The following is a 13,694-nucleotide window of genomic DNA, read 5'->3' as shown; positions in this document are numbered from 1 at the left end:
ATATTACAGATATTACTACCAATATAACAAACATAAAATAACATCATACCTATTTGCCTTCTGGAGATGTTCCGTCGCTGTCCAGCCCCCAATTTGACCTCAAAATTCTGAACGAGAAAATCGTCGGAAATCCATATAAATCCGAAACGGAAATCCGAAACATAACCATAATGAAAATCCGAAAATGCCCAGTTTGACTCGCAAACCTGGCTCTGATACCAAATAAATTATCACGCCCCGGAGGAGTCCCTGTCCGAAGAAATTTCGGCAGCATCTCCCCTGTACAGTGGGTAGTCTGAAACTTTCTACATATCCACATACCTCATCCACATGCGGCTGGAATAATAGCAGAAATAAAATGCAATACACAGACATTCCACGCAGTTTATATAACAAGTAAACGGAGAATAATACTCTGACTCGAAACAACCCTACTCCACTACACTCGTAAAGCTCAAATCCGTCAAACTCACCTTTTCTGCCGTCCAGGCAGGTATGGAGTAAAACATATCCAAACCACAACAAAGTCCATCAACGATAAGAACCCATACAAGATCCATAAGTAAAACAATCCAAAACATAACAAGTTCAAAACATAGTCTAATAAAGAAGAAAATCTAAAAGATCAATAAGTCCTCGTGGTCTACAGGGGACTAGCAACTGGAACTCTCTCCTAACAGCATCAACCTGAAAAATAACGACAATGGAGGCGGGGTGAGTCCAACACTCAGCAGATACAACTGATATACAAAGTAGGGAAATAACACCTAGCACTAATCATGCGTACAATCTCCTGATATAAGAAAGATAAAAATGCATCTGAAGTAAACAGGAGAGAAACTGTACTAACCAGGACCTGGGTATAAGGATAAATAGTCCGAGTGATATGGGAATCCTGTATGCATGTCAAACATAGGTATCCAAGCAATATGCAGCATATAAATGCAGCAAACACAAACACAAACAATAAGTGCATCATGCATATGATGCCAATGATGCGTCTTGGTCACCCCTGACGCTAGTCGATCATCTCACACACAATAGTGAGGCCGAGTGGGTAGGGCTATGACAACCGTGCACTCTGTCGTCACTACTCCTGATGAGTGACCGAGTGGACGGGATGCTGTCGGAGTACACCTATCCTCCTACCCCAAATCATAAATGGGGGAGCGCAATGCTCTCAACTCCCGGTACACGATGACGGGGAGGAATTCCTGCCAGATAACACGTTGTGTCACACTACCCACGAGCGGATCAACGGTGCCTAACAGAGTCCCTGCTGCAACACACTCTGCCTGAATCGACCACTAACCCATGAGTGGTGGTGTGTGCAGATCCATGTGACTGGCGATGTGCTCAACAATAATGGAGCAGACTATCGCACAGCATGCAATCATGTGAATGGTGCATGGCACTAACCACAAAATATCCTGAACTAATCCGTATATATAAAAGTGCATCATAGGTCAACGAATCAAATCAAAGATACACAGAAGGTATAAAACCTAGGTCCTGAACATGGTGAAGCATGATATCACTACCCCTATAAGCATGTATCAACAGGTAAGGAATACATGAGATGCAAAATAAGAAATCAATCAATCATGTAACAAGTATCGGGTAGTGATTAACCGGAACAAATAAGAACATAATTAATGCAACTTGTTAAATTCACTACTATGTATATCAAATGACATAAGTCAAAAGTACCCGCCTCCAATCGAAAAGTCCAATCTGGTCCGAATACGATGTCGAGATACTCGTCTCACGTCAAAGTCCTGTAATACCAATACACAGATATTTTATTTAGCTAAAAATTCAAATGAATTGCTAAATAAAATTCCCAACACAATTTAGGGCAAAACCCTAAGTCATAATCATTAACCTACCTAATTAAACACATATAATTTAGTTACTCAACATGTATCAAATAACTAAATCAAACTCCTAATTCAATTAGAAAAACCCTAATTATCGATCAACCTTAACTGATCATCAATTAACTTATCCACATCAAGACCTAAATCCACAAATGTTAAACCCAAAAACCTTACCTCACTTCTCACAGCAAGAATGTTGCTGGAAATTATGGCTGCTGGACCCAAGAGTAGAGTTGCTGCTGAAACCAGAAGAAAATGTGATCAGCTAATCCACTAGCACGAAAATTTGGAAAAATAGAACACTACCTGCCTTACCCTAGTCTCTGACAGTAGACAATAATCAGTCGAAACCAAAAATTGGTGGCCGGCAAATAGGGCACAGGCGACGGCACTGGTTTGGCAACCCAGATCACAACAGGGGGCAAACCAGGAGAGACCAGTGAGGGAGTGCTCTGCCAGGATGTGTCCGTGCAGAGGTGGCCGGGGAAAAGAGGGGAAACGACCAACTCTTGCTCAAGCACCGACGATGACCCAACAGTGACGTCGTGAGTGGCGAGAGCGACGAGGACTGGATAACTGACAACACCCTCGACGGTTGACAGTGACTGCTTCCTGAATGCCGAGGCGACGACGGCTGCTCAAAAACTAGGGCTTAGTGTGGCGAAAATCAGAAGGAGGGCCGATAGTCGACGTCGGCTCACGAGGTCGAGCGGCGCGTCTTGATCCCAGCTGCGGAGAAGGCTCGGTTGGCGGCGCTAGGGCAAAGGCGACAACGGCACTGGGTCAGATCTAGTGGCCGGTACAGAGGAGGTGGCCGGCGATGCTGCCAAGAGGAGAAAGAACTCGGCACTGGGAGGCGAAGTGGAGAAGAAGAAGGAGTGGAAGGGAGGAAACAACCGGCGTCGAGCGGTTAGGGCACAGCCGTCGGGTCCGAGGGGAAGGCGTCGGGGATGGCTCGGGCTCGTGGGAGGGAAAAAGAAAACGGGAAAGAAATATAAGGAAAAAGAAAAAGAATTAAATATATAAACTTTTCCTCACTTAAATGGGGTAGCCTAAATAGACTTTTCCATCCCCGTCAACTCGTCTGTACGAGCTTCGAAAAATTTCCAAAAATTTTGAAAAACTCCCTTATCATTATTCCCCATTTTTTCGGTATTTTACATTTCGCGACGCGAAAAGCGATTTTCGCGACCCGAAAAACCCAACAGAAGAACCCATCCCCTGGGAGGAGGTGCAATTATACGCTGAACACCCTAAAAGTATAACTCGCTTGGCAAGCGACATGCCTCCTCCTCTCAAGGAAGAATTAGTCCAATGCTTGATCCACAACACAGATGTCTTCGCCTGGTCTACAGAGGAGTTACCCGGGGTCAAGCCTGAAGTAGCAGAGCACAAGTTACATCTACTACCGGACTCTCGACCGGTCAAGCAAAAGAAAAGGAACTTCTCGGCTGACCAGAACAAAATAATCAGAGCTGAGGTGGATCAGCTCAGGAAGGCAGGTCACGTTCGAGAGGTGCAGTTCCCATCCTGGCTCTCTAATGTGGTTTTAGTAAAACAACCCAATAATAAGTGGAGAGTATGCATAGACTTCCGAGATCTTAATCGAGCTAGTCCCAAGGATTGCTATCCTCTGCACCGGATCGATTAGATGGTGGATTCAACTGCCGGTTGCGAGAGGATATGCACGCTGGATGCCTACTAGGGGTATCATCAGATCCCTTTAGCGGTGGAGGACCAAGAAAAGTTAGCTTCATTACAGCTGATGGTACCTTTTATTATACTGTCATGCCCTTCGGTCTTAGGAATACAAGAGCCACGTACCAAAGGATGATGGATAAGATCTTCCGGGACTAGATTGGGTGCAACGTGGAGGTTTATGTGGATGATATACTCATTAAGTCCCCTTTAGCCGTGAACCTGATCAAGGATGTAGAAGAAACCTGCAAGACTCTCCGGCAATATGGGATGAAGCTAAACCCATTGAAATGCTTGTTTGGGGCTAAAGGAGGAAAGTTCTTAGGCTACCTAGTGACCGAGCGGGGAATAGAAGCTAATCCGGAAAAGGTTCGGGCACTACGTGATATGCAAGCTCCCCAAAATTTGAAGGAAACGCAGAAGTTGGTCGGCAGAATAACAACCCTGTCAAGGTTCATTTCTAGATCTGCAGACCGGGTTGCTCCTTTCTTTAAAGTGCTAAGGCCTCTAAGTTCCAATGGGATGAAGAATGTACCCGAGCTTTTGAGGAACTGAAGAAGTATTTGGAGGCGCTGTCGTCTTTATTCAAGCCGGTTGTCGGAGAACCATTATGGGTCTACCTATCTACCACCCCTGAGGTCGTAGGGGTTGTGCTTGTTAAAGAACATGATAATGTACAACGACCAGTGTATTTCTTCAGTCATCTATTAAAAGGGGCCGAGTCTCGATACACGACCCTCGAGAAGTTAGTTTATGGATTGGTTCTTATGGATCGACGGTTAAGACCCTACTTCCTGGCACACCCTATCACAGTTCTGACCAATAGCACCATGGTAAGAGCCCTGACTAATGTAGAAGTCGTAGGTCGGCTTATCAAATGGGCGACGGAGCTAGGAGAATATAATATACAATACCAGTCGCGCACAGCCATCAAAGCGCAGGCCTTGGCAGATTTTTTAACAAAAATTCATCAGACCAACTTTGAAAAAACCTAGAAGGTCTATGTGGATGGGTCGACAACTCATCAAGGAAGCGGGGTTGGGGTCTTGTTGATACCTCCCCAAGGGGATATACTTCAATTGGCTATTCGGTTAAATTTTCGAGCCACTAACAATGAGGCAGAATATGAGGCTTTGTTGGCAGGACTGCAGGCAGCCCGACACGTAGGGGCTGCCCAGGTAATCATTTACTCAAATTCCCAACTAGTAACTCAGCAAGTGGCCGACAACTTTATGATAAATTGTGATAAGTTACAAGTATACCGGGAAGCTTATGAGAAGATGAAGGAAGAATTTACAGAAGTTACAGTAACTAAGATCCCCAGGGAAGAGAACGAGAAAGCAGATGAGCTAACAAAGATGACTAATTCCTTAACTACTGTGTTGGACCGGTCAACGGCGCAAACTTTCCTTATAGCTCAGATAGATTTGCAAAACAATAGGGAAGCAACTATTGATTGTCGGGCACCTATGATTAGTTATCTTAGGCAGGGTACCTTACCGAATGACCCAGAGGAATCACGACTGGTCAGGAAACAAGCCCATGCCTATGTCATGATCGGGGATCAACTATACAAGAGGTCCTTCTCTAGGCCCTTACTCAAATGCCTAGGTATGGAGGAGGCAGACCAAGCCTTATGAGAAATACATCTGGGATGTTGTGGTAGTCATGTAGGCGGTTGGACATTATCTCGCAAGGTACTCCTGGCCGGGTATTTCTGGCCGACTTTATAGAGGGATGCTCACAAGATGGTAAATACATGTCTGTCCTGCCAAAAACATCAGAATTTGACACACCGACCAACGGATCTGCTAAGAACATCTATAGTCTCGTGCCCCTTTGATCAATGGGGCATGGATATTGTGGGACCATTTCCAATGGCTCCAGGTCTGAAACGCTTCTTACTGGTAGCGGTGGATTATTTCTCTAAGTGGGTGGAAGCAAAGGCCCTGGCCAGGATCACAGAAGATACTGTCATCCAGTTTCTATGGAAGAATATTCTCTGCAGGTTCGGCATTCTGCACAAATTAGTATCAGACAATGGGAGGCAATTTCAAGGGCAAAAAATCCAGGCTTGGTATAAGGGGTTTAGCATAACGCAAGCCTTCACTTCAGTGGCATACCCGCAAAGCAACGGCCAAATCGAGGTGGTCAATCGAGAAATAGTACGAGATCTGAAGGTTAAGCTGGATCATGTGGGAGGTAACTGGGTGGAAGAGCTATCAAGCATCTTATGGGCCTATCGTACAACACCCCGAGAAAGCACAGGGATGACACCATTCCATCTCGTTTATGGGAACGAAGCGGTAGTACCTATAGAGATTAGAGTGTCGTCAGTCAGAAGGACGTTATACGATGAAGGAAATGCAGAGCGGCGACTGCTTGAGCTGGATCTCATCAGTGAAATTCGAGAGAAGACAACAGCTAGACTGGAGGCCTATAGACAAAGAATGAGGCAAAATTATAATAAAAGAGTAATTCCTCGATTCTTTGGGGAAGGAGATCTGGTCTGGAAGTAAGTTAAGCCTGTGGGAGACGTGGCTAAGTTAGCACCACAGTGGGATGAGCCTTATAAAGTCATCAAGAAATTATCGTTCGGAGCTTATTATTTACAGGATAACCAAGGCAAGAAGTTAGATCGGCCTTGGAGTGCCAACTACCTGCGACCTTATCGAGTTTGAAGAATCGTATAAAGAAGAAGAGGTCAGGCTGTCACATGTTTGACAGACCGGGGTAACAGGTCGGGGCTAAAAGTAGACCAGATAGTACAGTAAGAGGATATGTTAGAGCGGAAATTGTATATCCTAATATTTCTTTCGACAGACTAAGAAATTTTAATAAAGTAAACCTCAAAGTGCAAGTGGATGTGTAGCAAGAAAAGTAATAAAGTATTTCATAGGAAATCATTAAGTCACATTATGTACAGGCAGTCAGTGATGATCATTTGAAAGGAGCAAAGATATCATCCGGAATCTCTTTAAGGATCCGATCATGATCTAAAAACTCAGCAGGAGGAGCTGATTTTAAGTAGCCTTGTTCGTAGAGTTGTCGCAGAGCCCCAGCCGCACCATAAATAACAGCTGTGGAGAAACGTTATCCTGCTTGTGTACAAAACTCTGGAGAACGTAGGTACAAGTCGCGGATTTGTTTGCAGCGATCATTCTCCCCTTCCTTATAGATAGTCAGGGTTGTAGATACTCCTTCTGCAGTAGCCCGGGCCTGAGCTAGTTTAGTCCGAACAGCCAGAAGTTCTGCCGCTTGAGACGCTAATTGGGCCGCCTGGGATTTTAATTTCTTGTCCTACTCTTGTGCTAGATTTTCTACGGAATGCAGTTTCTGGGTTAATTGGTCAATGGCTCGTACCAAAGCTTGTTGCTCCAAGCGCTGCTGGTGTACAATGTCAATCTGGCTCTTTTCTTCTTGAATGTCTTTAAGCTTGTTGTTGGCTTGCGCCAAGGACACTTCCAGATGGGTATTCCTTCTGGTCAGGTCCTTTATTTCGACTCTCAGGGCATAACTAGCCTACGCAGGGTCATTTAACTGCAGCTCCAATTCTGCTACCATGTCTCGCAGCACCTTGCTTTGATAATAAGCGGCATGGAAGGATTGGTTTATTATCAGGGACTCTGCACAAGCCTGGGACATAAAGAAAATATCTGATAAGAGCGGGGAGGATAATAGTTGTTGGGATCATCGAAGCTTACCTTTATATACAACTCTTAGAATCTATCCATTTGGGCAGGCGACGGCAAGAGTTCCATCTGCTACATACTTTCTTCCCATAAAGTGGCCAAACGACCTTTCATTGTGAAGGAGCTAGTGGAAACATCCTGCCGTGACCTTAATCCAGCCTCAGAAGGAGCAGTGGTACGGTAATGGTGATGAACAGGTGGTGGTGGCTGTGAAGGCCCGACAGCTGAGCCAGAAGGAGCTGAAGGGGGCACATGAAAAGGCTCTGGAGTTGAGGTAGTTGGTGAAGGGTGATGTGAGGGGTCGGCTTCAGTGCTCGGGTGCTGTTGTGAGGTGGAAGGTTGAGCTAGCGGAGGCTCGGTCGGAACCTCGGGTGGATCGGGAGGAGCATCTTCCCGGCTCGGAATAGGAGTAGTGGTTGCAACAGGAGGTGAAGGAGAAGGAACAGTGGAAGGGCCTGAGTCTTGGCTAGGATTGGGGGCTCGACGGCGAAGTTTGTGAGCCAAAGGTCGATCATCCGATTCAGAATCCTCAGAAGGAAGCCGAACCCTGCGTCGAGAAGAAGAGGGGGTATCACGACTCGAGCGGTCATTTGCAGAACGTGCCTGACGCGCCGCCTGAGAGGCTTCTCTGATGGCAAGGCTGGCATAAGTTACATTGGCTGATCTGCGACTGCGGCCACGACCAGGACTAGAAGTTGGTCGGGAAGGATTAGTTGACTGAAGAGGCATCGGGGTGGATGGCCGGGCTGTAGGCGAGGCCCGGGGATGAACAGGAGCGGCAGATCGGGATGTTGGCGAAGTCCTGGGATGAGCAGAGAAGGTAGATCGGGTAGTAGATGAGGCTCGGCAAAGAAGGCGGGGTCGGGGGTTTGCAGAGGCATCCATACCGACCTGGGTTGAAGTCGAGTAGGGGAGCGACCTCCTCTGTAGAATTATTCGACCGCGCCGCATTATCTTCATATCACTTATAGGAAGAGGTTGGACTTCAGAGGCACGGGTTAAAGCATCAGCTGTACAAGGCAGAATAGGAGGTCAGTTGCAATAGGTAAAACAAAATACATGAAGTTATAAAAGAACCAAAAGAAAGGCTTACCCAAGGAGTGGGGTGTTTCAGCAGTAAGGTGGCTCAGTCGAAAATAGGACAATAATTCCTTAGATAATAAGCGTGTTAAGTTCAGCTGCCATCCTGCTAGGCGAGATGAAGCCTCTATATAGGAGGTATCAAGATGAAACTCCCCTAGTGGCGGGGTCGGGGGAAGTAGCGGTTGCCATCGCAGGGGCCATTCTATTTCATGAGGGAATTGAATGAAGAAGAACTTGCTATTGGATCGTGATGTTTCGATAGAGAGGGGGTGAATATCGATTACGAAAAATTCTTCCATAAGAGTTAAACGCAGCGAAAAACTTAAGCAATGCTAACACAGACCAATTTTACTTGGTTCGGAGCCTGTGTCGACTCCTACTCCAAGGCCCGCACTCTTTGAGTGCTTTCGGTGGGTAATCACTAGCAATTCGAAATTTATTACAAACTACGTACAGGAAATGCTAATGAAACTAAAATAAATACCGACAAAGAAATAAATCAAAGAGGTGAATTGTGTTGTCGGAACTTTGTTAGTGTCGCAGGAGCGCAAAGCAAGCAGTAAAAGATCTTCTTGTTAGTTGTTGTTTTGAGCTCCACCCCTGACCCTCCTTTTATATGAGGCTCGGGGCGCCCCGGATCCCTTCCGGGCACCATGGTGAGATGTGGCAGGTCCAACCAGCGAGCTCCACGTGGCGATGACGTGATAGGATGAGAATTGTCTCCCAGGCACTCGGATCCCCTTCGGGCGCCCGGACCACCTTTCTCCAGAAGATTTCTTCTCCTGCAAGACAAGGTTATTCCGAGACAAATATATAATTTATAGCCTGCAAAACAGAGTGTTAGTTCAATTTATAGTTAAACAAAAAGAGTATGACTTAGATTCCATCTTTCCGAGACCGGAATCTAGTCACGATCTCGACTTAGATATCCGAAATGGATCTAAGCAGGATCGACGCCTAATGTTCCCTTCCCGGGAACGCGTTCTCACAGTCACTCCCTTCCAGTGACTTACCTTTACTCACCTGCCAGACGTCCGGTCAGCCCTTCGACCCGTCTGGACTTCTCACCAGTTATCCGGTCAGCCCGTCGACCTAGCTGGACTTCTCGCCAAGAATCCGGTCAGCCTGTCGACCCGCTTGGACTTCTTGCCAGTTATCCGGTCAGCCCGTCGACCTAGCTGGACTTCTCGTCAAGCGTCCGGTCAGCCCGTCGACCCGCTTGGACTTCATGTCAGACATCTGGTCAGCCCGTCGACCTGCCTGACTTAGCCTGCACACTCGATCAGAGTGTTAGATAACGACAAACCTAACTTAACCTGATTTGTCATTCATCAAAATCTGAGTTAGACCGTTAGTGCTAACCGCACCAACAATCTCCCCCTTTTTGATGGAATGACAACCTGGTTAAGTTAGTGAAAAAAATCAGCATGATTTTTAAGGTTTAAGTTAGTTTTTTCAATTTTGCATTTAGTTGCTCTAACTTAACCACCTATCCCTCCCCCTTTGGCATTTATCAAATAAGGACATTAGTCAAGTAGCCAATACAGAATTCAGACAGAGTAAAAGTTGTAAGAAATGATACCAAAGGTAACTTGGGGGAGTTTAAAATTTTAACACATAGTAATTTAACTTTTGTAACATAACTAAGTTTTAAAAAATAACTAATTTGGCAACATAACTTAGTATATTTTGAGTAATTTTTTTTAAAGATAATTTTTGCAAAATTAAATGAATTTGTAAAAAGTTTTTAGAAGCTAATTTTCAAGTATAAGTTTAGGGAAGTTAAGTTTAGATAGTCTAATTTTCAAACATAAGTTTTTAAGTTCCAAATTTCAAGAAATTAAATTTTCAAAATAAGTTTCAACTTGGAACACTTTACAAACATAAGTTTTTACAACCAAAGTTTCAAGATTAAGGTTTAACTTTTCAAAATAAGTTTCAACTTTGAAACAACTTTCAAATATGAGTTTTCAAAACCAAAATTTCAAAACTAAGTTTGAAAAATCTACTTTTCAAAACTAATTAAAACTAAGTTTGCAAAAGATTCAATTTTCAAAAACTTAGTTTATAAAATCTAATTTAAAAACTTAGTTTTATAAAAGCTAGTTTTCAAAAATAGATATATCAAAGTAGATTTCCAAGGATCAGATTTAAAAAAGTTTTTATGAGGAGTCATTACTTTTAAAGCAGAGAAAATAATTTTGGTACTAAGTATGAAAACAAGTTGATTTAATCCTCCCCCTAAACCTGACATTTAAAATAAAGCTTTTGTTGCTAAAAATATTCAAAGTAGGATTAATTTTTATTTATTTTTTTTGTAAAATTGAGGTAGGATTTTCTAAAAAAATTTTAAAGAGAAATTTTTAAAGAAAAATCTAAGAAAAAAATTAGTAAAATAAAAAGATTTTTTTTTGGTAAATATAAAAAGATGTGAACTTCCCTCGGAATTTGATATTATTTATTTATTTATTTATTACTCTTCCTTAATTTATTTCTCCCTCTGAATTTTATATTCCTTTAATTTATTAATCCTCCTTATTTTATTACTCCCCCTTAATATAATGCTAAGGTTTGGGTGTGTTAAAGTTTCAAGGCCCTAACACCTTTTTATTTATATAAGTATCTCTATGTACTTGGTATAATTGTTTATTTAAGTTTAATTACTCAATTATTATAAAATTAATTAACCTTAAACTCTAGTTGAAGGTTAAATAAGATAACTTGTTATTAATTCAATAATAATTAATCATTATCAATAATTTATCGATTAAATTTTACTTGATTCAATAATTTAATACTTATTAAAATAATTTAAATTTCATATTAATTGATTGAATTGATTTATTGAATCAATCGTTAATAATGATAAATTATGATTTAATTATAGCGAAAGTAAGATTTTGATTAATGTTAGAATTAAGATTTATTGAGTTGAATTAAGGTTAAGAATTAATTAACTGTTTAGTGTAAGTTAAAGTTAATTTTTGAAGTTATTGCTTCAATTATTCACTTATTAAGTCTTTAATTCAGTATATAATCTTAAGTTAATCAAAAATTAATTATTTGTTAATAACATCATTAAAGTTTAGTTTAACATATTTTAATGTAATTTAAATTTAATTTTATTTTATTTAACTTTAAGTTTTCTTGAAAAGTATTTTTTTGAGTTAAAAAGGATTTTTAATATAATTTTTAAAGATGGTTTAACTTTAATTTTAATTGTAAATTTTAAATTAAGTTTAAAGTTTATGTTAATGGAATTTAAGTTTTTTTTGGGTTACGTGTTTAAGTTTTAAATGATTTTAAAAGAATTATTATTATTATTTTTTGAGAGATTTCTAATAGGACATTGTTTAAAAGGTTTTTAAAATGATTTTTAAATAATTTTTTAAAATACTTTTTAAAAGGTTCTTAAAATTATTTTTTAAAAATATTTTTTGAAGGTTTTTTTTAAATGATTTTTAAATAATGTTTGAAAGGTTTTTGAAATGTTTTTTTAAATAATTTTTAAAAGGTTTTTAAAATGATTTCTTAAATATTTTTTAAAATGATTTTTAAAAGTTTTTAAAATACTTTTCAAAGAATTTTTTAAAAAAGGTTTTAAAAGTATTTAAAATAATTTTTAAAATAATTTTTTAAAATGATTTTTAAAAGTTTTTAAAATAATTTTCAAAAGAATTTTTAAAATAATTTTTAAAAGTTTTTAAAATACTTCTTTTTAAAAGAATTTTTAAAATGATTTTTAAAAGTTTTAAAATACTTTTTAAAGAATTTTTTTTTAAAAAGAGTTTAAAAAGTTTTTAAATTAATTTTTAAAAGAATTTTTTTAAATGATTTTTTAAAAGTTTTTAAAATATATTTTGAAAAGATTTTTTATAAAGATTTTTAAAAGTTTTTAAAATACTTTTTAAAGATTTTTTTTTAAAAGGAGTTTTAAAAGTTTTAAAATTAATGATTTTTTATAATGATTTTTAAAAGTTTTTAAAATATTTTTTAAGATGATTTTTAAAAGTTTTTAAAAGAATTTTTAAAATGATTTTAAAAATAATTTTTAAAGTGATTTTTTTTTTAAGTTTTAAAATAATTTTTATTTGAAAGGAATTTTTAAAATTATTTTAAAAAGTTTTTAAAATAATTTTTAAAGGAATTTTTAAAAATGATTTTTAAAAGTTTTTAAAATAATTTTAAAATTTTTTAAAATTATTTTTAAAAATTTTTTATAAAAAAAGATTTTAAAAAGTTTTTAAATTAATTTTTAAAAGAATTTTTTAAAATGATTTTTAAAAGATTTTCTAATAATTTTTAAAATAATTCTTAAAATGATTTTTTAAAATAATTTTTAAAGTGATTTTTTTAAAATTTTTTTGAAATAAATTTTTTTTTAAAAGGAATTTTTAGAATGATTTTTAAAAGTTTTTAAAATAATTTTTAGAATGATTTTTAAAAGTTTTTTTTAAAATACTTTTTAATGATTTTTTTAAAAAGTGTTTTAAAATTTTTTAAATTAATTTTTAAAAGAATTTTTCAAATGATTTTTAAAAGTTTTTAAAATACTTTTTAATGAATTTTTAAAAAGAGTTTTAAAATTTTTTAAAATAATTTTTGAAATAATATTTAAAATAATTTTTAAAAGAGTTTTAAATAATTTTTAAAATGATTTTTAAAAGTGTTTTAAAATAGTTTTTAATATAATTTTAAAATGATTTTTAAAAGTGTTTTTAATTTATTTTTAAAATAATTTTTTAAAATGATTTTTAAAAGAGTTTTTAAATAATTTTTAAAATGATTTTTGAAAGAGTTTTTAAATAATTTTTAAAATAGTTTTTTTTTTGTTAAAAGGATTAAAAGAAATTTTAAGTTATAAGGTTTTTTTTTTAATATAAATTTTGGAAATAAATTATTTTATTTTATTTTATTTTATTTTAATTTAATTAGACTTAGTTCGATTCGATTTGTTTCGATTCGCTTCGATTTGTTTTGATTCGATTCGATTTGGCTTGATTCGATTCGATTCGGCTTGATTCGATTCGATTCGGTTGGATTCGGTTTGTAGTCCTTAGTCATCTCTCCGATCTATATTTTAAATCAGGGAAACCTATAATTTTTGTGAGATGAGTTAAGTTCAGTTTTAGGGTTTGGTTTAAATTTGTGTTAGATTCAGGTTTAGCTTTGGGCTCAAGAAATATGCATTCTCTGGGTAAACTTCTAGGCTACGGTGAGTCACTTGGACATCATTAGAGTAACCATGCCTTCGAGGTTTTCCAAATAGTCCTATCCACTGAACTTAATACAAAACCTTGGTCTAACTAGTTAGGATCCATAAAGGGTAGCTTCGGTTAGT

The 13,694-nt window shown here is 38.1% G+C and overlaps 1 protein-coding gene across 1 annotated transcript; it reads right to left on the bottom strand.

The window, feature by feature from the left end:
• Window positions 1-2,055: 2,055 nt before the first annotated feature.
• Window positions 2,056-7,999, bottom strand: LOC121972498 (uncharacterized protein PB18E9.04c-like). Its single transcript, XM_042524159.1, has 3 exons — window positions 7,351-7,999; window positions 2,196-2,514; window positions 2,056-2,119 (listed from the first exon to the last, which is right to left on the bottom strand). The coding sequence occupies exons 1-3, from the start codon at window positions 7,997-7,999 to the stop codon at window positions 2,056-2,058; spliced, it is 1,032 nt and encodes a 343-aa protein (XP_042380093.1).
• Between the last annotated feature and the right edge of the window lie 5,695 nt (window positions 8,000-13,694).

The sequence above is a fragment of the Zingiber officinale genome, chromosome 4A, assembly GCF_018446385.1.
Source record: "Zingiber officinale cultivar Zhangliang chromosome 4A, Zo_v1.1, whole genome shotgun sequence".
Classification (NCBI taxonomy): Eukaryota; Viridiplantae; Streptophyta; class Magnoliopsida; order Zingiberales; family Zingiberaceae; genus Zingiber; species Zingiber officinale.
This window is presented reverse-complemented; position numbering and strand designations above follow the sequence as displayed.